General features: G+C 48.2%; 1 protein-coding gene across 4 annotated transcripts; it reads left to right on the top strand.

Annotated features, from left to right (window-relative positions):
- The first annotated feature begins 6,439 nt into the window (after window positions 1-6,439).
- On the top strand, window positions 6,440-25,084 carry CDKN3 (cyclin dependent kinase inhibitor 3). Of its 4 annotated transcripts, none has more exons than XM_062205104.1 (8): window positions 6,440-6,543; window positions 8,534-8,616; window positions 9,683-9,738; window positions 10,260-10,304; window positions 12,939-13,158; window positions 17,768-17,799; window positions 20,713-20,816; window positions 23,043-25,084. In XM_062205104.1, exons 1-8 carry the CDS (start codon window positions 6,535-6,537, stop codon window positions 23,127-23,129), a joined length of 636 nt encoding a protein of 211 aa, XP_062061088.1. In that variant the 5' UTR covers window positions 6,440-6,534; the 3' UTR covers window positions 23,130-25,084. The 4 variants fall into 4 exon arrangements, with proteins under 4 accessions (XP_062061088.1, XP_062061087.1, XP_062061086.1 ...); XM_062205103.1 differs by having other exon boundaries at window positions 12,936-13,158; window positions 20,716-20,816; XM_062205102.1 differs by having other exon boundaries at window positions 12,936-13,158.
- Window positions 25,085-25,538: the final 454 nt, after the last annotated feature.

Raw genomic sequence — 25,538 nt, 5'->3', positions numbered from 1 at the left:
GCTCCTCCTGGCCGGGGAGAGTCCTGGGCATCAGAGAGAAACCAGGTGACTGCGATGTCATTGAACTGGGAGGCACTACCGGAAGAGACCCCACATCACCAAGGGCCCGAGTCAGCCTCAGACGGCCAGGATCAATGCTGTGTAGGGAGGAGCTAGGGACACATGGCACCCGAAGGCACCTACGTGCCTCTCACAGTCTACACGAGCACAGCTTTTCTGTAAAGGGCCGGACAGGAGCCATCTGAGGCTTGGCAGACCCCTCTTGGCCTCTTTGCGACTGCTCAACTCCACTGTCCTGGCACCACCATGGGCAACACCTACACAGGTAAGAGCTGAAGACGGCGGCTGGAGACACTGCCTAGCTCACCCCAGCCCCCCACCGCCCCATCCTGGGACCAGGGCCTCTCCTCACCTCTCCGCAGTCAGCAGCAGCTAGGAATGGATTGAGATGGTGCGGGCGCAGGCGCGGAATTTGCACAAATGGGACCTCGTTCACCCTGGGGCGGCGCAGAGCAGGAACACCGAGCCTGAAGAATGGGAAGAGCTGTGGACACAGGGGTGGTAGAAGCAGAGACAGCTGGGAGTCCAGGGCACGCAGAGGTGCAGGCTGGCTTCGCTGGCCCCACTCTCGGCTGCTTCAGCCGGGCAGCTCGGAGTCCCCCGAGGTTCGGCTCCTCTTGCCTCACACAGCCAGCCCCTCCCACAGGGCCTCCTAGCTTCTTGGCGCTTCCGGGTGTTTCTTTGGGAGTGCTTTGTGGGCTGAGACTTCCGCAATGATCAGTGGGCTCCGGGGGATGCAGATTGCGCTCCGTCACGTGGGTGGGCCTCACCCAATCAGCTCAAGGCCCGACTGCCCCTGAGTCGGAGGGAATTGGGCAGCCACGGTCTTCTGGCCTGAGCTGCAACATCAGCTCTCTCCAGCCTGCCCGCCCAACACATCTGGACTCCCAACCTCGACAGTCTTGTGAGCCAACTCCTTAAAGTAAATGTCTTACATGTATACACACACACACACGGGGTCTTCAAAAACAAGTTCATGGAAAATGCGTACTACAGAAAATTGCACAAAAATGAACTTATTTTTTAATTCTGTTTTTCCATAAACTTTCAGAAGTGCCCCCCCCACACACACACACACACGAAATCATTCTTAACTTACAGGACACACAAAAGCAGCCTGCAGAATTTTCCTTGTGCACCCTGGACTAAAGCAAATCAGTTGGCCATCTTCAAGGGAACAAGAAAGTGAAATCCTTGGGGCAGGCGCTGTGGCATAGAGGGTAAAACCGCTGCCTACAGTGCTGGCATCCCATATGGGCACCAGTTTGTGTCCTGGTTGCTCCTCTTCCGATCCAGCTCTCTGCTCTGTCCTGGGAAGGCAGAGGAAGGTGACCCAAGTCCTTGGGCCCCTGCACCCACTTGGAAGACCTGGAAGAAGCTCCTGGCTCCGGGCTTCGGTCTGGTCCAGCTCTGGCTGTTGCAGCCATTTGGGGAGTGAACCAGCGGATGGAAGATCTCTCTTTCTCTGCCTCTCTCTCTCCCTCTCCCCCCTCCACCCCCATAACTCTACCTTTCAAATAAATAAATTTTTTTTAAAATACAAGTAAATCTTTTCTTAAAAGAGAGAAGAAAGAATGTGAAATCCTACTCTGGGCCCTGGAGGAACCCGTTCCTAGCAGTGTCGGTCGCTTACGAGATGCCCAATCAATGTTCATGCATCATCACCATCTTCATCACCACCGAGGTCTCCTGAGATTGAGAGTTTGCCTTCACAGACCTCACAGTCAAAGCAAAGGTAGAGGAGGGATGTTTCGAGCATCGTTCTTTATAGTTCTCCAGCGTGATTCTTCCCCGTCACTCCTGCTGGCTTTACAGCTGTATCCTTCTGTTGCAACGAGCTGTGGCTCTTCTTACTCATGCTTTGTTCATCAAGTTCCAGCTGAACCCCCAAGACAGCACAAAGTGATAATTAGCATCCAGGCTCTGGGACCAGAATTCTGGCTTCAAATCCTGCCTCTTCCTTTTTTTAATTTTTTTAAATTTTTTTTTCTGCCTCTTCATTTTAGAAGCTCTAGGATCTTGGACAACTAGCATCTTGATTCCCTTCTGTTCTCCTCTCAATTGCCTTTTCTCTAATAGGAAGTAATATTTTTATTTTAGTGTTATTAAATTAGTGCCTCACTTAGCTACAGCCACAAAACCGCTATGCTATAAACCACCCCAGGACTCAGTGGCTTAAAACAGTTATTTATTCTTGCAGGTCTAGGGGTCAGTTAAAGACTGGCTGAGAGTTGGGTCATCTAGTCTGGACTTAGCTGGTCTCAGCCGAGCTCTACACACACACGGAGGTTTGCTAAGGATGTTGATGGCTTGGTTGGGGCTCTGCAGGGGAACTCACTTATTTCACATGCCTTCAATCCCTCCTGAGATAAGTGGGCCACACCAGGAGTGTTTTACTCATTAAAACAGAAAAGGAGAAGGAAAAGCCTGAATGGACAAGAACTCTTTGAACCTCTGGCCATAGCATACTGTGAAGAAAAGAGTTAATGTAACAGCCCTGAGACTGCTCTCCTTAGAAAGGCCGTGGCTCACTAGGCTAATCTCGTGGCTGCCTGCGGCCCCGGCACCCAGGGTTCTAGTCCCGGTCAGCATGCCGGATTCTGTTCCGGTTGCTCCTCTTCCAGTCCAGCTCTCTGCTGTAGCCCGGGAAAGCAGTGGAAGATGGCCCAAGTGCTTGAGCCCTGCACCCGCATGGGAGACCAGGAGGAAGCACCTGGTTCCTGGCTTCGGATCTGTGCAGCGCCGGCCATAGCGGCCATTTAGGGGGTGAACCAATGGAAGGAAGACCTTTCTCCCTGTCTCTCTCACTGTCTAAATCTGCCTGTCAAAAAAGAAAAAAAGAAAGGCCTGCTTATAAGGTTGGCCCAGGGCTGGTATTGGTACTTGCTCTTGGTAGAATTCCCACCATTGTCTGATAAGAGGGACTCACTATACCTAAACTTTGTGTGCAAACAATATATTGATGCTAAACATCTGCTTTCCTGCCAGTCTGAAACCTTGCTACGGAGCAGGCAGAGGGTACCTACAAGACCAGGCCTCCAATAAAATCCCTGGTCACTGAGTCTGTAATGAATTTTCTCAATAGACAGCGTTTCACACATTTTTGTCACAACCCATTGAGGAGGAACTGAGTACATCCCATGATACTCCCCTGGCAGGGGATTCTTAGAGACTTGCACCTAGCTTCCTGCAGAACTGGCCCTATGCACCTTTCTCTTGGCCAGTTTTCCTTGGTATCTTGTCAGTGTGACAAGTCATAGCCAGAAGGGTGACTAGGTACTGAGTACTGGTGCCTGTGGTGTATTTTTAAATCTGGAGGTGGTCTTAGGGGCCTTCCTGATACAGCAGGTGTCAGAAGTGGGGTTCGCAAGACCAAGCCCGATTCACTGCAATATGACAAGCGCAATCTTCAGGAAAAGGAAGAGAGAGGGAGAAGGATATGGCAGGCGTTTGATGCCTAGATGGCCATGGAGCTCCCTTCCATGTGAAATAGCAGCTGAGCCGTTGTGTGTTGTGACAGATGCAACCCCAGGAGAGGAGGCTCACTGGGTCACCCGGCTGCTCTTGGCCATGACAGCTGAAGGGAGAGGGCTAAAGAGTGCTGCTCAGGTGCTGCTCTTGGTTTTGTACCATCCTCCCAGTGGAGCCACAAAGGTGACTGGAATGGTTCAAAAATGTGGAAAAGCTACATTGCTCCTTTCTCCAAGTAGAATGGTAAAAGAGCAATCAGCTCCCAGAGCCGGAACATAGCTTTAGATAAACAAGGGGCAGGCTTGGGTTGGGGGACAGTCCAGCCAGCCAGCCCCCTCCTCTTGCCTTCCAGCTAGAATCTATAGTATTAATCCTACAAATGTTGAATTTACTGCCAGAGACTGGAGTAAATTTGCAATGAGAATAAAAGATTTTTTAAAATAATTATTGTGTTTTTCAAACTATTACACCTAAATGATGATAAAAATTGATGCGAAATGTTACGTTTGTGATTTCATGAGTGCTAGAGGAATCATCCCAATCAAGATAAACTGGACAGAAAAGTATCCCTGGGACACAGAAGTCTTGCTTTTTTGCCAGTCATACAGGATTAGAATGTAAATTCGTTGAGTACTGAGAACAGAACCAGACGCCAACACTGATAGTTTCTACCGTGACATTTTTCTTATCAGAGTCTCAGGAAAAGAAGTCAACGTGACAAGAGTTACACTTTTGGAATTTTAAAGAGCAAGTTTTGGTTTGTTAATGAACTCATGAATTCACATGTCTGGCCCTTAGAGCGGTCAATGACTTCTTTCTGGCCTGATGTACATGTTTGTGCGAGAGTCAGTTTGGAATAACACGATAAACACAGACATGGGAAAGCCTTGCAAGTCCACTTGGACCTGGAACACGGCCCTCCGCCTGCAGTGCCTCACCTTAGCAACTATCAGGGGAAAAAAAAAAGCCTCTTTTTGAAATCTTGACGTCACAGATGCTAACTTCTTGCACCTTAAGCTAAAGCCTGATCCTGTCTGTTATGGGCTGTCGCAGCGCCAAGACAGGCTGTGCTGAGCCAGAGGCACAGCTAAGCTCAATGACTAGGACTTAACTTGGAGACCCACAGCGCTTTGGGACACCACTCAGTGGGGATATAACCAGGTGGATGCTGGCTGGACCTTCCGGGCTACATGCAGAGTCGCGGGGAAAGGCGTACTCTCTGAGAAGACCCTGAAACTGAGCTGTGGCTTGGTCTCCCCTGCCGATACTGAGACTAACTGCTGATTGGTGCCAGAAGCTGCCCATCCAGTAACCCCTCCACGGCTCCTGGCAGAGCAGACTCTGGGGCATGACCGCCCTCTGTGGCCTGCGGTCCTCACTTTCTGGATTTATGAATCCAATGAATGAATGGTCTTCAAAAAATAAACCATGCAAGGATTTCAAAGGTTGTTTGCACCAAAAATAGACTTACCTCTTAATTCCATTTTCCCCACAAACTCTTTGAAGTAGCTTTCTCAGTTTGCGGCCATGGAGTCTCCCTCCAGACTCGACCTCCCTCCTGGCGCACACAGCTTAGGCAGCTTGGTTGTTAAATGCAGCAGTGACCAAGTGGATGGATCTTTTCCAGGCTGCTGGCTAGACTAGTGAACAGGACAAAAGAGGGGGGAAGGTTATGTAAACTCACTTTGAAACTTTATGAAAACTCAGGATTCGGAATTCAGGATTCCTGAACACAATGTTGCTTTTCTGGTGAGTGGTGAAAACAAAATTGTTTTCCTATGAAAAGGATTTGGTTCCCTTGCATATGACTTTTCCTTTTTTTTTTTTTTTTTCAAAATTTATTTGAAAGAGTCACAGAGAGGCAGAGAGAATGAGATCTTCCATCCGCTGGCTCGCCCCCTAAATGGCTGCAGCCTCGGCAGCTCATCCGCAACATGAGCTCTTCCAGGTCCTAGGACAAGGCTGACTTTGGACTTGAACTTTAATTGTCTCCCAAGTCTCCGGCCCACCTGCTCCACCACCACATTGTGGGCTCGCCAAACGCTCACAACCACGGAGCCAATGCCTTGAGACAGACTCTACGTGTCTATGCACGTCCACTTCCTTCAGCTTCTCTGCAGAACCCTGACTCATACGGTCTCTGAGTCAAACTGTGCCGTCTTCGGATAGCTCTAGGGCCACTGGCTGTAGATCCGCAGGTAACACTGCTCCCGGTGACTTCCTACTCCACGGCCCACCACACGGGACCTGGAGAATGGGGGGGTGGTGGATAATAAAACATATATTTTTAAAATTATAGCTGATTATGCAGAAATACATTGCATATCCACCTGGCATCTTTTAAATCTCCCTCCCGCTATTATTCCGTTCATATTCGTTGAGCAGGAAAGTTGATCTACACCCGAACTTGTCTAGATCCAGCAATGATAAAGAACATAGAACGTCAAGCATATGTTATGTTTACTCTCTAGATTTTTACAGTACATGTGTGATTACATATGCCTATAAATACAAAGTCTATGTGATATGTTTTCCCATGACGCCTCAGTGCAGTGCTCCAAATCTCCCCCACGTCCTTAAAAAAAAAAAAATCTTTAAGCAAACGAAACCTCCCCAACACCCAGCCACCAAAAACCTCAGGGCTTCCAAGTGTCCCCTAAGCGCTGGGACCGCCCCCAGACGCTTTGGCCCGCCCCTCCACGCTCCCAACTGGCCGGATGAGGTTGCCCTCCAGCCAATCAACGTTCCACGGGACCCTCCTCCCGCGCGTCTTTCAAAGGCTTCCCAGGAACCAATGAACAGTTAGGGGCCGAGCCAGGGTACAAGGAGGCGGAGTAAGAACCAGGACGAAGATCTGATTGGTTTCCCGAAGACGCCGCGCCCCACCTCACAGAAAGATGTACCAATGAGCTGAGTGGGGGGCGGGCTCGGTGCGGGGCGGTGGCTGAGACGCCGGTGCTGCCTTGGGGAGGCGGCGGTGGTCCCGGCGCGGGGTGGCCAGCGATGAAGCCGGTGAGTAGGGCGCCGGGGCTTGGAGGAACGAAGAAGCCGCGGGCACTCGAGGCCCGCTCCTGGGCCGGGCGGGCAGCGCGGGTCTGGTCGCTGCACGACTCGCGCAGTAACCGTCCTCTGGGTGGAGGAGGTGGCGCCGGCGACGGCTGCGAAGGAGCGAGAGCCCGCGGAGCAGGGTCGGCGGCGGGCGAGGGGAGACGGACGCAGGCTGTGCACCAGCAGCGGCTGCCACCTGCCGCTTGCGGGGCCGCAGAAGCCCCCGGACAGCCCGACTTCTTGCGGGGACACAGAGGCGTAGAGCGCTTGGGCGTCGCCCCGGCCCCAGTGGGCAAGACCAGGAGTAGGAACGCCGCGCCCGGGCTGTGGGCGACACCAGCGCCGTCACCACCACCCCTCCCCGAGGTGGCACCGGTGGCACCACCTGGCGCCGCGTCCCTTTGCCTGCGATTAGAATCCCTGGGCGCGGGCAAGCGGACACCTTAGGATTTGCAGACCCTGGCAGGGAGGGGCTGCGGGACTGGGCCGCGCAGATTGAAAATCCTGAACCATAAAAATAAAAAAAATTAAAAAATTAAAAAAAAAAAAACATCTTTTCAAGAAAAGCGAAGGAGCGCGGGCGGCCGGCCGCGAGCTGACCAGCCCCACCCTGGGTGACAGCCTGGGGGTCAGCTGATGTCAGCACTGCAGACGGATCCCCAGCAGCCCCCGTCCGCAGCCTGCATTGGCTCTGTCATGTGATCCTGGCGAGACCAGTATAGAACAGGGCTTCGAGCTGCACCGGGCGGGACGCTCGCTAATCCCCGAGCTCCAAGTGGAGGGGCATCAGCTGCCCTTCGCTCCCAGCCTCCGTCTCCACTCGTCCCCGGGGAGGGAAGAGCCAGCTTCGGGTCTCCAAATGTGGGAGCAACTCGAGTAGCTCAGCCCTCTCTTCCCCTCCCCGCCCTGCTCCTCTTTAAGGGCGGGGGTGGGGTGGGGTGGGGTGGGGGCTCTGCATTTGCACGGCCACCAGGGCTGGGTGGAGAAGTCTGTCCGGTTCAGGGGACAGTCGGCCAGGGCAGGCTGTATCCTCCACCTGACGCTTAATAAACACACTTTACCCCCCCCCCCCATGTGCCTCCCCGGTGTCTTACAGCTCAGCAGCTTCCAAGTGGGCAGTGGAAAGGATAGTTTGGGGGTTTCTTTTTCTCACTGAACCTTTAAAATGCCAACAAGGAGCATAAACACCTCCCACGTACAAATGCTGCCTACAGGATTAACTCTCTGCTCCTTGGATGTGCATACGGGGTTCCGCTCAGAGACCCCGCCCCAGGCTCGGGGTTGTATAAAATGACTCCTGGCTTTCTCTCTTCCCCCCACCATTGCTTTGATAGTAGTTCCTGGACGCACATGCCCCTTCTGTTGCCTCGCTTCCCTACCTGCCTACAAACCCGGTTCAAAACCCAGCTTTAGGCACCTGCTCTGTGAAGCCTCTGCAGCTCCCTCAGCGGTCAGTCAGGCCCTTCTGCTCCCCAGAGAGCACTTCTGCCGAAAGGACCCCCGTGTTCCCACCACACTTGTCTTCTGCAGGATAGGCACCCCTCCTCTCTCTCTCCAGCTAGACAGAAGGCTGGCCAGCATGTTATGGATCTTTGCCATCTCCAGGGCTTGGCAAATGGAGGTGTCCAATAAATGTTTGTGAATGAATGAGTAAATCTCATTTTATAGTTGAGAAAAACAGACCAAGAAAAAAATGGAAGTGGCTTTTCCAAGATTATTCATCGAGTGGCAGGACCAGAAGCCAGATTTCTTGATTTGCAATCCCGCTCTTCCCACTACACAATGCTGTGATAAATAGCAATCACTCGTTATTAAAATTGCTGGTCTCTGGTAGTACAGGTTGATGACTGAATACATTACAAATATTCAATGCACGTGCAAGCAAGGATCCGCTATACTAAAATGATACAGACATAGTGTTTGTCATTTTTTTAACATAACTTTTCTTTTGAAGCCTAGTTCAGTACAAACAAGTGAGTTTGACTCATCAGATGAAGAGCCTCTTGAAGATGAACACACTCCAATTCAGATATCATGGTATGTGAGCTGCTCTGATCAATGATGAGCTACATTATTTGACATTACATTGATTTCTGTGGGATTGTGGTCCACATATTGAAAATATTTCAGCGATTCTCTTCTGCTCGTTGTTCAGATTGAGTATCTTATCCAAAACACTTGGGATGAGAAGTGTGTCAGATACTGGATTTTGGGAGATGTGGGAATATTTGCATGGCCTTTCCTGGTTGAGTGCCAGTGCTCAAAAAGCTTCAGATTTGGGATTTCAGATTTTTCCATCAGGGACGCTCAACCTGTAAAATTCGTATTTTGAGGAGAAAAAGCCCAGCCACACTGACGTCCCTAAAGTTCTGTCTTGCTACCACACAGCTGTCACTCCCCCTCCACACTCCATCTTTAAACTAAAGTGCTCATCTCATTTTCAAAGTCAGGTGATATTTGTATGCTGCCTTCCTGTTTCCCCCCGAATTCATCCTCTGACTTGGCAGACAAGGGGAACCTGTGTTCCCGAGCCCCACAAATTTGGAGTAGGATGCCCTGAAATGATTTCATTTTAACCAACACCCATTGCAACAAGCAGCAGGTAACCTGTGGCTTCTTCATAGGAAATCATTGACACATATCTGTTAAGGAAGTCCTACAGAAGAATCTGAAAGTAAGAATGCAGAGTGAGTGCTGGGGCTGAAACTGTCAGGTGGCCTTTTTTTTCCCAGCTCATTGACTTAAGGTTCCTAACACAAAGTGTCCCAGGTAACAAACCACACAATGGCTTAAATACACGGTATATTACCTGTTGACAACTGAAACATGATTATCTTTATGGTAAAATTGAATGAACTCGCTCTTTGAAAGATTTAAATAGTGACAAAGTAAAATGGTAAGTCCCAACTTTAAAATGTTGTTTTTCTAGGGTTTTTTTTATGACCAACACATTGATATTAACTCTGAATTTTTTGTGTGACTGCTGTGAAACTTTAACACATCCTTATTCATTGGCAAGCACCCACATGTTATTTAAATTTAATTTCCATTTCTATTTTTTTTTTTTTCATTTGGACAAAGCTTGATAAATGTCTCTTTTCAGGCTATCTCTGTCCCGAGTGAATTGGTCGCAGTTTCTTGGTTTATGTGCTCTTCCAGGTGGGTCAAACTGTAGTTGTCTTCCTATTAGTAGATTAAGAACAGGTTTTTGGTTTTGTTTTTCCATCAGCTAACACTTCTATCTCTAGAAGTACTGAGCAATAGAGAATTCCATAGACCACCAGCCCTGGGGTGCCTTCTGGAAGCTTCACGGTGCCCCTAGATGAGGAGTGGATCCACTCTCGGTCTCCCAGATTGTATTCACCACTGTGCGCTTCCGGGTTATCTGTCTTCGGACACTTTAAGCCCTGGGGTACAGGTGAGACAGACCAGCAGCCAGGTGCTGGGTACAGAAAGAACACAGATGGAATCCTTAACAGGAGCTCCTTCAGCTGGGATCTGTGAAGCCTCGTAATCATATTCCTAAGAATACAATAAATTGAAATTTGCATTCACAACAGAATTAAACATGTAAATGATCCTGTGGAATGATGTTCTAAAGTAGCTGTATATGTGTTTAAATATATTTTTTCTATGTGACCAGAAACTGACGTTTTTACTTGCCTTATTACTACTTATAGGTTGTAAATTTAAAGATGTTAGAAGAAATATTGGAAAAGATACAGGTAGGTATAATAAGAGACAACCATACCAATAGGTTTTTAAATACTCACAGAAAATCCCTTTGTCAAAGGGAACCAACTGAAGTTTCTTCTCAGTCTACCGAATAAATGTTCAATATTCTGTGAAGTTTCCCACCAGGGGCTTACTCTGATATACGAAGAGGTGTTTGTGATGGGCACTGATGGTAGCTGTTCCCTGTTAGACGTGAACCGCACTGGAGGCTAGGCCATGTGAGTGAGAGGATGGACGTCCGTCAATAGGAAGTGGCATATGGCACCGCCCAGATCTTTGAACATGGGCTTCTTGTACACCTGACCATGGCGGTAGAGATCCACCCATGCTGGGAACTCAGAGGTAGCAGTGAAGTTGTCCATCCTGGGTAGACAATGCAGAGATCCAGGAAAGACAGAGGGCGCGAACTGACTGTTGCATGCCTCCTGTCCAGTAATCCCCATAGTCCACCCCAATTTGGAATTTACATGTTGCATGATACTAACAAATGTGATTTTAAAAAAATATTTAATTCCAGCTGGCCTGGAATATCTCAAGGCTACTAGTCCTACCAAGGTCCTGATAACACAAAATACAAACATATACTGCTTGATTCTGACCAGTATACTTTTATTTATTTTTTTTAAAGTGGCCCTTTTTTAAAAAAAATTATGTACTTATTTGAAAGGCAGAATTACAGAGAGGCAAAGGCAGAGAGAGAGGTCTTCCATCCGCTGGTTCACTCCCCAGATGGCTGCAGTGGCTAGAGCTGTGCTGATATGAAGCCAGGAGCCAGGAGCTTCCTTTAGATCTCCCATGTGGTTGCAGGGGTTCAAGGTTTTGGGCCGTCTTCCACTGCTTTCCCAGGTACCTTAGCAGAGAGTTGGATCGGAAGAAGTGGAGCAGCCAGGACTCGAACCAGCACTCATATGGGATGCTGGCACTTCAGGCAGCAGCTATACCCACTAAGCCACAGCACAGACCCGACTTTTTAAATCTTACAGATATTTCCTGGTTTGCCAATGTGCTTTCTTTTTCTTTTTGACAGGCAGAGTTAGACAGTGAAAGAGAGAGAGAGACAGAGAGAAAGGTCTTCCTTTTTCCGTTGGTTCACCCCCAAAGTGGCCGCTACGGCCGGCGCACTGCACTGATCCGATGGCAGGAGCCAGGTGCTTCTCCTGGTCTCCCATGCGGGTGCAGGGCCCAAGGACCTGGGCCATCCTCCACTGCACTCCCTGGCCACAGCAGAGAGCTGGCCTGGAAGAGGGGCAACCGGGACAGAATCCGGTGCCCCAACCGGGACTAGAACCCGGGGTGCCGGCACCACAGGAGGATTAGCCTAGTGAGCCGTGGCGCCAGCCCAATGTGCTTTCTTTAATGTAGTCCATATCCATGAAAAGAGACTTTAAAAGGCTAACAGATTAGTTGGCCCTTGCAGCATTTATAAAGATTTGCAGCTTAAGACACACCCATCGTGGTAGAGAATTTCTACTTGGAGAGCATGTAAGCCATAATAAACAACACATAATTTAAATCACTGGCTCAAGGCCAAGCTAACCCATTTTGGAATGCCCTATCCATTCTTCAGTGGGATCTTCCAATTTTTTTTTTTATAAAAACTTATTTTTGCAATGAAATAGTAAATGAGTCCAATATATAAAACAGATGCAGATGATTGATGGGGAGGACTTAGCCTCGCCCTCCAGCAGTTCCTGGGGTCTGCCTCAGACTCCTTCCTAGGAAAGTAGCCAAGAGGCAAACAGGAAATTGCCTGCTCTCTTAAAACTGATAAGATATGGTAATGGCAGGTTTCACTCTTTCACGAGCACAAAAATACAACTGTTTTATCTAGAGCAGCAGCATCCAGTAGAAACAAAATGGGAACCACAAACAGAAGCCATGCAAGCAACCGTGTGTTCTCTAGTTGCCACAGTAAAAGGGTAGAAGCAGGTGAAATTATTTTTGAATAATATTTTATTTAACCTCATAGATTTTAAATATCATCATCTCACCAGGTTTTACATATAAAGCAACTTAATGTTTGTGTTCAGTTTGTGTTCAGGGTTTCGACACAGTACATCTCCATTTGGACTAGCCACCTTCCAAGGGCATGAGGAAAGACACTTGGAACTTAGAAAGCTCAATGACCTTGGACTTAGAGATCAAGGAAAGAAGAGAGGGCTTGAAACAGCCAGATTCATTTTGAACCAAAGGATCCAGGACGATTATTGCCATAGGCAGTCCAGTGGATGGGATGCCTGTAGCCAGATTTCATGGTTCATGTCATTATGGTGATAATAGCTAAATCACATAAGTTTAATACAGTTCATGCCTTTTTTTTTTTTTAAGAAAAAAAAAAAAAAAGCCCATAAAATTAAATACAGCATGGTGCAGAACAGTATAAGATAAGAATGCCAGAGCTCTGGTACCATGGGCCCTGCCGGGGATTTTATATACAATGCTTGGGACAAAACAGACAGCAGAAATCTTAGGACTATTGCAGCATATATATATATGTGTGTGTGTGTGTGTGTGTGTATTCTCAAATTCACAGATGATCATTTGTCATTAGCTCGGTGTAGGAAAGTTAACTCCATGTCGCATTCTGTCTGTGTGTCCGTGTGTGTCTTGCTCTGTCGCAGAAGAACTAAAGAGCTGTGGGATCCAGGACATATTTGTTTTCTGCACCCGAGGGGAACTGTCAAAATACAGAGTCCCCAACCTCCTGGAGCTCTACGAGCAGTGCGGCATCGCCACCCACCACCACCCGATCCCGGATGGAGGGACGCCCGACATTGCCAGCTGCTGTGAGATCATGGAAGAGCTTGCAGCCTGCCTCAAAAACAACCGCAAAACCTTGATACAGTACGTCCTCCTCTCCCCGTGCCCCCGGGAAAACGCCCCAGATGAGCTCTGATCACCGCGGCCCGGGCGGTCCCCGGCCTCTCACTTAGCGTTACAAGGTGGAGAGGGTGCACCGCGTGAAAAGCGGAATGCAAGGCTCTCAGTATTGTCCCTTCCTGCTTTCCAAGAGGAAGGCTGGAAGCGGGTAGGGTTAGGGGTGCAGGCCTGTTTTTCTCTCCTCTTGTCCCTGCCCTTGAGTTGTAATTTGGGGAGCCTCCCCGCCCCCTCCCCCACAAGGTGGCACGTGACCGCTCTATAACAACACCTCACTAATCAGCCACCAGCTCAGTTGCTCCGTGACTTTTCCCAGCATGCAGGCCCATCTTTTTTCAAAACTAGCAGCACAGAAAAAAGCAAGGAGCACCGTTGGTTTGGCTTGAAAATCGCTTTCGTCGATAAGAATTTGCTCCCAGAACGAAAGAGAAATTCTCGTTGTCTGTCCATGGCTATGAAGACACAGGCAGCTGGTATGGAAGTGTAGAATAAAGTGAGATGAATTAGGAAAGGGGGGAAACTGCGAAGAAAACAGTCATTTGGAGAAGAGACGAAGGGCGTGGCAGCGGGCAGGAGATCCTGCACCTGCCAGAGGGGAGACGAGCAGAGAGGAGATGTGCCGGGGGTGGGGTGAGCCCAGGGCGAGAAGCCAGTCCTTGCTGTGCCTCCTGGGCACCACTTAATCCTTTCTGCACCGAGGTAGGAGAGTACCTAGTTCGACCCCTCAAATGCCCTGAGGTCCCTAAGGCCATGGCTTTCAGCCGCAGATGTACACACTGGGCAGATGGCTGTGCGGTCGCAGGGCAAGTGCAGCCACCCTCTGTCCCGGGCCTCTTGCCAGCGCCAGTTCTGAAGGCAGACCCCCTGCCTTTGGCGATGTACACCTGTTTGTGGACGAACCGAACTGGAACACGGCAAACTCAGGCTCGCAGGGTAGAGAACAAAGAACTAGAAGCCCTCCAACAGCTGCCTCTTTCTAATCGATCTCCAGGGAGAGCATCATCTCTCTTGTAAAAGCGAGATTTTGGGATGATAGAGTTATCTGTGCTGCGTTTTCTGATAAGTACAGGCAGAATGGTATTGGACAGTTTGATGTAGGCAGTGAAAAAGGCCTTCCAATTTTTATATCTATTTTTCAAAATCATTCTGAGATTTGTCCTCTTTTTTTTTTTTTTTTCCTCAAGTACATTTTTCTTCTGGTTCATTCCCAAAATGGCCACAACACCCCGTGCTGGGCCAGGTTGCAGCCAGGAGCCAGGAGCTTCTTCCAGGTCTCCCACATAGATTCAGAGGCCCAAGGACTTGGGCCATCTTCTGCTGCTTTCTCAGACCATTGGCAGGGAGCGGGATCAGAAGTGGAGCAGCTGGGACTTGAACCAGTGCCCATATGGGATGCCAGCACTGCAGGCAGAGGCTTAACCTTGTATGCCACAGTGCCGGCCCCCCCAAATACACTTTTGAAAGCAGCTTCTACTGAAAAGTTTCCAGAGCTCAGACCAGCCCAGGTTAGGGAAGCTCCACAGGTTCTACTCCATAGGCTCTGGCAAACAAAATGCTCTGATACTTGAGCACAACCCAAATAGGATGGACAGACGGACAGGTGGCCTTGCACATGTTGAACGTTCTGGGCATCTGATGACCTGGATTTTTCATTGTCCTAGAGCTTTCAAAAATGTCCCACCATGCATGGCTTGGCTAAGGAAACTCTTCCCTCGTTCTGCCTTCTTCCAGCCTACATATCCAGGAGCTGGGGAGCCTCTCCCTCAGAAACAGGGTCTGGTAGCTTTGGTCCTGATGTCAACCAGTGCCACCCCACTGGGTCTGCCAGGGCGGGTTCAGCCCTATAGAAAGTCACTGGACACTGCTTGCATCCTGCATCACAGTGTGGCCTTGTGGGCTCTGTAACAGAATACCTAGAAGCAGCTTAAAACACAGACATTCATCTTCTCTCAGCTCAGGAGGCCGGAAGTCCAAACCAAAGGTGTCAGCAGGGCCAGGTTCCCCGTAACACTGGGTGGACTCCTTTCCAGCCTCGTCCTAGCTTCCAGTGGTGGCCGTCAACCCTTGGTGGCCCTTGGCTCATAGCTGTATCATCTCATGATTCCCCTGTGTGTCTGTGTCTACACATGGTGTCTCCCTCTTACAAGACACTACTCACATTGGATAAGGGGCCACCCTAATGACCCTGTCTTAACTTGATCACATTTGCCAAGACTCTGTCTCCTTCCCAGTAAGGCACAATCACACGTGCCAGTGAGAAGAGCTTCACTCTCAGGGAGTTGTAATTCAACCCACGTGTGTGTACCAAACCCTGAGACTGCAGAGTGAGGCCCTGTCCCCAGTCTCAGGGAAACCCCAACTCCCTGCCTGCCCCTAAGGCACACACAGAGACAGCTAACACGAGACTACCACGCAAGTGCAGTAAGATCTGCACACAGTGTGGACACGGGGGAGGCAGCGCACCAGCCAGCCATCATTCCTGCAGGGGCACAAGTATGTCAGGAGATGAAATCTGAACTGGGTTTTGAAAAATTAAGTAGGGATTTCTGAAACAGGAGGAAGATGAAAGTGGCAAAGGAGAAAGTAGGATTTTGGTTTGGTTTTTTTTTTTTTTTTTTTTTTTGACAGAGTGGACAGTGCGAGAGAGAGAGAGAGACAGAGAGAAAGGTCTTCCTTTGCCATTGGTTCACCCTCCAATGGCTGCTGTGGCTGGTGCGCTGCGGCCGGCGCACCAGGCTGATCCGAAGCCAGGAGCCAGGTGCTTCTCCTGGTCTCCCATGTGGGTGCAGGGCCCAAGGACTTGGGGCCATCCTCCACTGCACTCCCTGGCCACAGCAGAGAGCTGGCCTGGAAGAGGGGCAACCGGGACAGGATCGGTGCCCAGACCGGGACTAGAACCTGGTGTGCCGGCGCCGCAGGCGGAGGATTAGCCTATTGAGCCACGGCGCCAGCCAAGAAAGTAGGATTAACGGTGCAGGAAGCAAGTACTATACCTCTACCTTTGCACGGTAGATCCAGGTCTCGGCAACAGGCCTCCACCTGGGACACATTGTAGCCAGCAAGGTCAGGAGTAACTGTGGGTCAGTCCCTGTCTGGTCCTCCATCTCACATCCCACAGCAGGCTGTATCTACAGCTCTGCCTGCTGTATACTTATCACTCCGGTAGCTGGTGTCCGTGCTAAGTCAGCCCTAAGCTGGGTTAAGCATAACCTCTCTGAGCAAGTCAGGAAATGTGCAGTGCATTTTCTATGTTTGAAAATGATTAAAATGAATGGTTTTGCTGCTTCAAGGGTTAAACCTCATTTTTCTGGAAAGTCCAGTTTGTAGGACTGCTAATTTCTTTGCAATACCAGATAATAGCAACAAGTATCCATTTACTTCTTCCTCTCTGCCAAGCTGTCTTCTAAGCCTTTTGCAATTAGTGCCTCATTGAATCTACACTCCAGTGTGCACACTGTTGCTAGCGTCCAGAAAGGCCTCCCACATCCAGTAAATGCTAGGACTAGGAAGGAGCCCACAGCAGGGGGACTCCACAGCCTGTTTACATAAAGCAAGGGTTACTGTAGGACAGCATTTGTCCTGTGCCCACTGTTTTGTTTACACAGGGGAAATAAAGTGGCAGGTAGTTAAAATAGTTGGCCTTTGTCTACTTCCCAACAGGCTCCAGTTCTCAGACGTCAATCAGGGCAGGCGTTTAGCTCAGCGGCGAAGACATCCGCCACCCTCATCTGAGTACCTAGTTTTCATTCCCCACCTCTGGCTCCTAACTCCAGCTCCTTGCAAAATGTGGGCCTTGGGAGGTGGCAGGTGATGGCTCCCATGTTTAGCTTCATGCCACCCACAGAGGAGACCTGGATTGGGTGCCCAGCTCCCAGCTTTGGCCCAACCTGGCTCCAGCCATCATGAACATTTGACAAGCAAACCAGTAGATGAGAGTTCTCTCTGTTTCTCTCTCTCTCTCTCCCTCCCTCCTCAAATAAACTTTAAAAGAACATTTTAGAGCCGGCGCTGCGGCTCACTAGGCTAATCCTCCGCCTTGCGGCGCCGGCACACCGGGTTCTAGTCCCGGTCGGGGCACCGATCCTGTCCCGGTTGCCCCTCTTCCAGGCCAGCTCTCTGCTGTGGCCAGGGAGTGCAGTGGAGGATGGCCCAAGTGCTTGGGCCCTGCACCCCATGGGAGACCACGAGAAGCACCTGGCTCCTGCCATCGGATCGGCGCGTTGCACCGGCCGCAGCGCGCTACCGCGGCGGCCACTGGAGGGTGAACCAACGGCAAAAGGAAGACCTTTCTCTCTGTCTCCCTCTACTGTCCACTCTGCCTGTCAAAAATAATTAAAAAAAAAAAAAGAACATTTTATTGTCATAAGGCCCTATCTTGACTTAGAGTTTTTCAGAATAGCTTCCAACAAATAAACAAACACATTTTGCCTTTGATTTCTAAAAAATTAATCTCTGTGTGTAGGACACTGTGCTAGGCATTAAAGACACATAAGAGCAGGCAGAAGGCGCAAGTCTGACGTTGTAACTTGTGATGGAATGAAAATGTACAAACTTCGAAACTGTATTTTCCTTTCAGCTGTTATGGTGGACTTGGAAGATCTTGTCTTGGTAAGAAACGTATTTTCATTATTTTTTTTTTATCCTCAAAGTAGGCAAACTCCTGTTTCTGAGCCATATGTTCACTGTAGACTGGAACAAGATGCTGAGACTCAGAAGATTATTTAAGGCCCTACACACTTTGTGTTCCCCCAGAAAGCCTGGGTGGGAGTGGGAAAACCCAATTTACATCTTAGAATCTGCATTACTTTCAAATGTTCTCCCAGCACAGGAATCGTGACACTGACAGTATCTTCTAAATAAAAAGTACCCAGGAGTGTCCCAAGTATCAAAGCCAAAGTGAGGCCGGCGCCGCGGCTCACTAGGCTAATCCTCCGCCTTGCGGCGCCGGCACACCGGGTTCTAGTCCTGGTCGGGGCGCCGATCCTGTCCCGGTTGCCCCTCTTCCAGGCCAGCTCTCTGCTGGGGCCAGGGAGTGCAGTGGAGGGATGGCCCAAGTGCTTGGGCCCTGCACCCCATGGGAGACCAGGATAAGTACCTGGCTCCTGCCATCGGATCAGCGCGGTGCGCCGGCCGCAGCGCGCCTACCGCGGCGGCCATTGGAGGGTGAACCAACGGCAAAAGGAAGACCTTTCTCTCTGTCTCTCTCTCACTGTCCACTCTGCCTGTCAAAAAAAAAAAAAAAAAAAGCCAAAGTGAACTACTATATATTATTTTTTTCTAAAAATGTTAATGTGCTGGAAAAAGCAAAATCAATTCATGAAATCCCCTAATGGAGTGAGTTATTCCTTTTAGGGTTGAACAGCATCCAAATGAACCACTTTTGTGTTTCCAGGGACACTACCGAAATGAAAAGCCTACCCACAGGATGGGAGAAAATATTTTAAAACTATGTGTTTGATAAGGGTCTTGTATCCAGAATATATAAGGAACTCTCATAATATAAAGACAAACTACCCAATTTAAAAACAGGCCAGTGGTCTGAATAAACATTCCTCCAAATAAAACACACAAATATCTAACAAGCAGCACATGAAAAGATAGCTCGATGTCATTGGCCACCCAGGAAATGCAAATTGAAGCCACAGAGGACACTACTGCTACACCCGTTAGGGTGGCTCTTGTCAAAAAGTGGAAAACAAGGCTGGCGCCGCAGCTCAATAGGCTAATCCTCCACCTTGTGGTGCCTGCACACCAGGTTCTAGTCCTGGTTACTCCTCTGCCAGTCTAGCTCTCTGCTGTGGCCTGGGAGTGCAGTGGAGGATGGCCCAGGTCCTTGGGCCCTGCACCCCATAGGAGACCAGGATAAGCACCTGGCTCTTGCCTTCGGATCAGCATGGTGTGCTGGCTGCAGCGTGCCAGCCGCGGTGGCCATTGGAGGGTGAACCAAAGGAAAAGGAAGACCTTTCTCTCTCTCTCTCTCTCTCTCTCTCTCACTGTCCACTCTGCCTGTCAAAAAAAAAAAAAAAAGTGGAAAACAACCAATAGTGGAGAGGATGTGGAGGGGTCCTGGGGCCATCCCCGACCGCTGGTGGGGGAGAACAGAGGTGCAGCTGCTCTGGCAGAGTCTGGCCATCGCTTCCCAAGTTAGACATGGAGGCACCACGTGAGCCAGCACTGCCACTCCTCGGCCCACACCAGAGAGGCATGGAAACACGTTCACATAAGAACTTGAATGTGAGGTGAAAACACACGTTCACATAAGAACTTGAATGTGAGGTGAAAACACACGTTCACATAAGAACTTGAACCTGAGATGGAAACACACGTTCACATAAGAACTTGAACCTGAGATGGAAACACACGTTCACATAAGAACTTGAACGTGAGATGGAAACACACGTTCACGTAAGAACTTGAACCTGAGATGGAAACACACGTTCACATAAGAACTTGAACATGAGTGTTCAGAGGAGCATTCATCATAACAGCCCCCCCCCCCACTAAAATGGAAGCAGCCTCGGCGCCCATTGACACCTGGGTAAACACAATGTGACGTGGCTGTGTCCACACTGGGTGACGTTATTTGGTCAGTTGTGGATAAGTGCCACAACAGGTGGGTGCTTCAGAAAGTTCATCGAGAAATGAAACGAGCATGGCATTTATTTCCCTGAGCTATTAAGCCCCCAGTGAGTGACCCATCTCCTGTATCAGGGGGCTTGGGTTGGAGTCATGGCTCCATCCAGACTCCAGCTGCCTGCTAATGCAGACCCTGGGAGGCAGCAATGACGCCACGGTAGTTGGGTCCCTGCCACCCATGTGGGAGCCCCAGATTGAGTTGCAGGTTCTTGGCTTTGTCCTGACACAGCCCTGACTGTCACAGGCATTTGAAGACTGTGCCATTAAATGAATCTCTTTGTGTCTTTGCATTTCAAATAAATTAATAAATTTTTAAAGATGTTTCTTTGAAACCCATGCGTCATTTTTTCATATAGCATTGTTTCATGAACTTTTTGAAGGTCCCTTGTGTGTGTGAACCTTGAACACATGGTAAGTGAAGTCAGTCACAAAAGATAACATATCGAAAGAGTCCATTTACATGACATGTCCAGGCAGGACAGTCTATTGGTACAGGAAGTACATAAGTGGTTGCTAAGTGCAGGGTTGATGGGGCAAGGCAGGGTGACAACAAGGGGTGCAGGATTTCTTTCTGAGATGATGAAAATTTTCCAAAAAGGCACTGGGTTGCACCCTTTAAAAGAATCAACTAGATGGCATTTGAATTATTTATACCTCAATATAGTGTCAAAAGAAAGAATGAAGCCAGGGTTAAACTTTAATTCAAACACAGTCATTTCAGGTCATAATTTAACTGTCCAAAACACACAATCTTAATTCATTTGCAGCAATTACACCACAGCCCCCTGTAGCAATGTATGTATATATGTATGTATGTATGTACAATGTATGTACACCACTGTATGACCAGTTAGATGATCACATGTTTCTGCCATGTCCTATTAGTAGCCGCCTGTCTCCTACTCTACCTGTCTGACAGCGTATCGCCACAGCAAGCCATAGACAGCCTGCGAGACCTGAGAGGATCCGGGGCCATCCAGACCATAAAGGTGAGGCGCTGACCGTGCTTGTGTGCTTGTGTCTCGGGGCAGACTGTGGCGAATCCAGCGTAACATTAACCCAAAGGGTGGGGAGATAAAAATCCATGGACCGTCTGCTTGGTTTTTTTCTTTTTAATTTACATCATAAAATAACCCAGATACCTACAAAAGCTCACGGCATTGTAAGCCAAGTACTGAAAACACCTGCACTTGTTGCACTCTTCCGGGATCTACTACTGCTCAGGTTTTGTCCCATGCAGCTCTGGGAATGGATCCTTTCGCTTGGAATGACGAGATGGTTCCTGTACACTTGACAGTTTCTTAAGTAGACTTTTGACCAAAAAGATGTAAAGGTCCCGTTATATTTGCAATTCATTGGGATTTAATAGCAATAAATGGTATAACACAAAAACAAAAGCAGAGCTAACTATTCTTTGCTTGCAGAACTCAAGTGACATCTTGCACACGGATGTTCCCCCCACCACTCCAAAAACAATACAGGAGCCAGGCCAAGGATTTGCCTGTATGCCCATCACTTTACTGAAACGCTTCTGCAGATCTCACTTCCTCTGTAGGTCTCTAGAGCTACTTTGCCCTTCTTTGCCGAGCACCCAGTCTGTCTCAGCTGTAGGACTAAATTTCAGTCACGAAATCATCAGAGTGCGTACCAAAGATTCCTGGCCTCCAGGCAGCTCCACGCCCTTGAGCATCGGTTGTCCCAGGCTTGGGGACCCAAGCCAGCACCGTGTATGGTGCATGGTTACAGTTCCTGACAAACGTACCCCACAGCCTGATTCTCAGGGCCTAAGGGCCCTCACAAAACAATCCACACATGGGATCCATGTCACTGTACAATCTGCAAAACAATGCCACTTACTAGGTTGAAATCAAGTAATGCTTCAAATCCAAGAAGTTCAAGTCTCTTCTCCGGGAAACAAAGCAAATCACATTGTGAAATCTATGTACAAATATGCACGTGTTCCATCTTTGACACTGGGGAGAACAAAGCCGCCATCAGTGAGACTCAGTCTTACCCAGGCATCCCGTGGCAGATGGGTTCTAGGCGGATGTGTTAGCTCGTGCTGTCTCCACTGCTCCATAACATGGAATGAGATGATTGGCAAAGCCAAAGAGAGCCTTTGGGAAGCTATTTAAACTCCAGATAAATTATTTAAAGCATTTATTTATTTATTTATTTATTTATTTTTGACAGGCAGAGTGGACAGTGAGAGAGAGAGAGACAGAGAGAAAGGTCTTCCTTTGCCTTTGGTTCACCCTCCAATGGCTGCCGCACCGTGCTAATCCGATGGCAGGAGCCAGGTGCTTCTCCTGGTCTCCCATGGGGTGCAGGGCCCAAGCACTTGGGCCATCCTCCACTGCACTCCCAGGCCACAGCAGAGAGCTGGCCTGGAAGAGGGGCAACCGGGACAGAATCCGGCACCCCAACCGGGACTAGAACCCGGTGTGCCGGCGCCGCTAGGCAGAGGATTAGCCTGTTGAGCCATGGCGCCGGCCCTAAAGCATTTATTTTGCTTATTGAGATTAGTGATATTTTTTAAAGCAACTATCTATGAACATTGTCCCAAGCAGGTTATGTCATCACCACAAACAGCAAAAGACCAGGGCTTGCTTCTATGAATTAAGAAAAGATTTCTGTATAGATGCCACTACTAACTGCTACCCAAAGTGGCCTCTCCTCCCTCCTTGCTCCCAGGCTGGAGAACAGTAGCAGAGACAATCCCTTTAAGTACTATTCTCACCTTACTTGGTCCAGGGTGGGGAACACACAGCCCACACACCCTAGAAGGCCCGCAGGCATTTGGTCTGGGCCTGCCAAGGCAACCGGGGGTGAGACTCAATTCAGTACATCTAGAGCAGGCTAAGGTAAGTTATCACTCTCTATGGCCTGTGAACGTTGTTATAAATATCCAAATAGCCCTCAGCCGCGGGAGGAGGGGGGGATAAAAGCTCCCCACTCCTACGAGGGAAAGGATTTTACACTTACAAAACATCTGTACTTCATGCTCTTCTGATTTGTATGTTTTGTTAAGCAATAGCTTTGCACAATGTATGTGGCTTTACTAAAGCTTCCCCAGGGGTACCAGTGCCTCCTTTCCTACAGATGTAGGATTATCCTCAGCAAGTGTTTTGATGGCTGAGACCTGCCAGTATTGTGGCTCCACTGGGGACCGGGTTTCCTACAGTGTTACCTCAATGCTTCTTTTTTCTTTCCAGCAATACAATTATCTTCACGAGTTCCGGGACAAACTAGCTGCACATCTATCATCAAGAGATTCATTCTCAAGATCTGTATCAAGATAAAGAATTTCAAAGAGCTTATCTGTGACCATGTCTGAAATCTGAGTTCTCTGATTTGTACTGAAATGAATATTCTAGTGTTATCAATGTGAATGTCAATGTTTATGTGCAGATATTCCTAAAGCTTTTATTGACAAAATTCACTGTCTCTTTCCTCTTATACCAAAGGGATAGAACTTTCCTTTTAGAAATGTACTGGCTGCTCCAATATATTTTAGCTGGAGGTAATACCCAAAAAAGATATGTGGAAAAATATTTGCATATTTTTATTACCACAGCTTTATGTCATTTTACTGTTGGTACCATAGTGAAATACTGGGTGGCATATGACATAGTAGTTTTGTATGCATACTCACATTTGTCTTTAAGTAATTCCCATCCACTATTCCTCCCCAAATTTCCCCGTCTGCTTTCTCTACTTCACAGACTTAGGGAAGTGCTGCAGAGTCCTGAGTCCTCCAGTCCCCCACCCCCACCCCCAGTGCTGGATGGGTCCCCACAGGTGTCTGTCCATCATCTGCTGGAACATTCTCTGGAGACCAGGGCTTGCTGGGCTTGCGACAGCTGCTCTGTCTTTAGAACATTCATTTCCCCACCCAGGGAACTACATGGATGGATTTTAATCCCTCCCTCACATTTATTTATAAAGTACTCAGCCACTGGTTAACATCTCCAATTCTTGCCTTCACCTCACCTTCTATTACTGAACCCACCTTTTTGTCCTCAAATCCAACTTTGAGCTACCCAAACAGTCATTTGGCTCTAGCCCAGTATCATGAAAGTCAGACACCTGTTTTGACAGAGCAGGAATTGCAGCCCCAGGCCTCTCATGGCCACCAGTCTTCACAAATAGGAGCCAGTGGTCATCTGGCCGTTGCTACTAGGCACTGCCACACAAGATAAAGTTGCACCACACCAAAATGGACTTCCTAAGTCACACCATGACCAAGGCTCACACTCCTCTTGCTGCTGCTGAACGACTTGAATTTCACTAGGGAATACTCCAGAACAATTAGGAGTGCTGACAGGGAACCTGAGCACGCCGGTGATGTCACAGAAAATCAACAGTTAACACCTGCGTGCATATACTGCTCCTCGAACTGAACATGTTACGAGAATTTAAGGCAGACACATATAGCCCACCAGTTCTGGATGCTTAAGCCAGGGCTGTCTTACCCCAGATGATAAATACAAAACGCTCTGGGAAGAGAGCTCTTTTTCAAAGAGCAAGCAGAAAAAAGGTATCTTCATGATTTTAGTTTTACGAACAAACACAATTTAAAATCACAATATTCTATTAGTCACTGAAATTGACATTGGCAAATCTTAGCTTTCTCCCAGTATATAGCTTATTCATGAACACTTAGGAAAATTAAATCCTTTAATAACCACATTTTCAAAGTACAAGCATCTCTTAATTTTCATTGCAAGTAGTAATTAAGCCTTCAACATCTGAAATACTTGAATAAACTTAACACGAATACTAAGTATAAGGGAAAACATCAATTACTCCATAACATAAGGTGGGAATGTCGCTGCTGAAATAGAATCGTACAGTTTAATAACATGTAATTCCAACATTCCAGGAAAAGTGTTTTATTGCTTAACCTATGTGTATCCCCCAAAGTTTGGGGGGGGGTGAGAAATTGCAGAGTCCTAGTCATACACAAACCAGAGGTGCCTGCATTTAACACCGAATTAACACAAATGCTCAACCATTATCCATAAACCTCACAAGGAAAGATTTGAGACAATTTTTATTAAATATACAAAAGCAGAATAAGCAAGCTCTAGGGAGTAAGGTAGGGCTACTTAACAGCATTTCTTTGGACAGCGGTACAGCACCATAAGGTTAACTCAGATTTTAACAAACAAGGGGAACAGATAGACAGCTAACCACATTTTATGTTTCTTTTAGTTGTTTTAAGGTCTACCCAGTCATACATCTAAGAAATTTTTCTTCTCCAATATACATAAACATGGTAAGCAAAGAGATCTAAATATTGATTAAAAGCATTGTATAAATGAACATATATGAGAGATGCAATTCATTCTTACGCATGTCAACATGTTCTCTACATCTTCCACAAACATGTGTTAACACAGGACAAAACTCAACCCCACATCTCAGACGGTTAGAACGATTTCTCCAAAACCAGCATAACACACAGCAGTTATTTACTGCTTTTAGACATTTAGCTTTACAGCTCTGAATGTCAGTCAAACTGTTACAAGGAAGCTAGTCACACATTCGGAAACAGAATTACGCTTTCTTTCAGCTTCACTCTACAGTACTTGTTCAGAACCATCTTCTAAGCTATATAACCAGTACCAGAGACTTCTTAGCTGCTGGTCTGACTGCCAATCAATGATTGGTTTGAGCAAAATGAGCTTAAAATTATTTGAGACGGA

The sequence above is a fragment of the Lepus europaeus genome, chromosome 11, assembly GCF_033115175.1.
Source record: "Lepus europaeus isolate LE1 chromosome 11, mLepTim1.pri, whole genome shotgun sequence".
NCBI lineage: Eukaryota > Metazoa > Chordata > Mammalia > Lagomorpha > Leporidae > Lepus > Lepus europaeus.
This window is presented reverse-complemented; position numbering and strand designations above follow the sequence as displayed.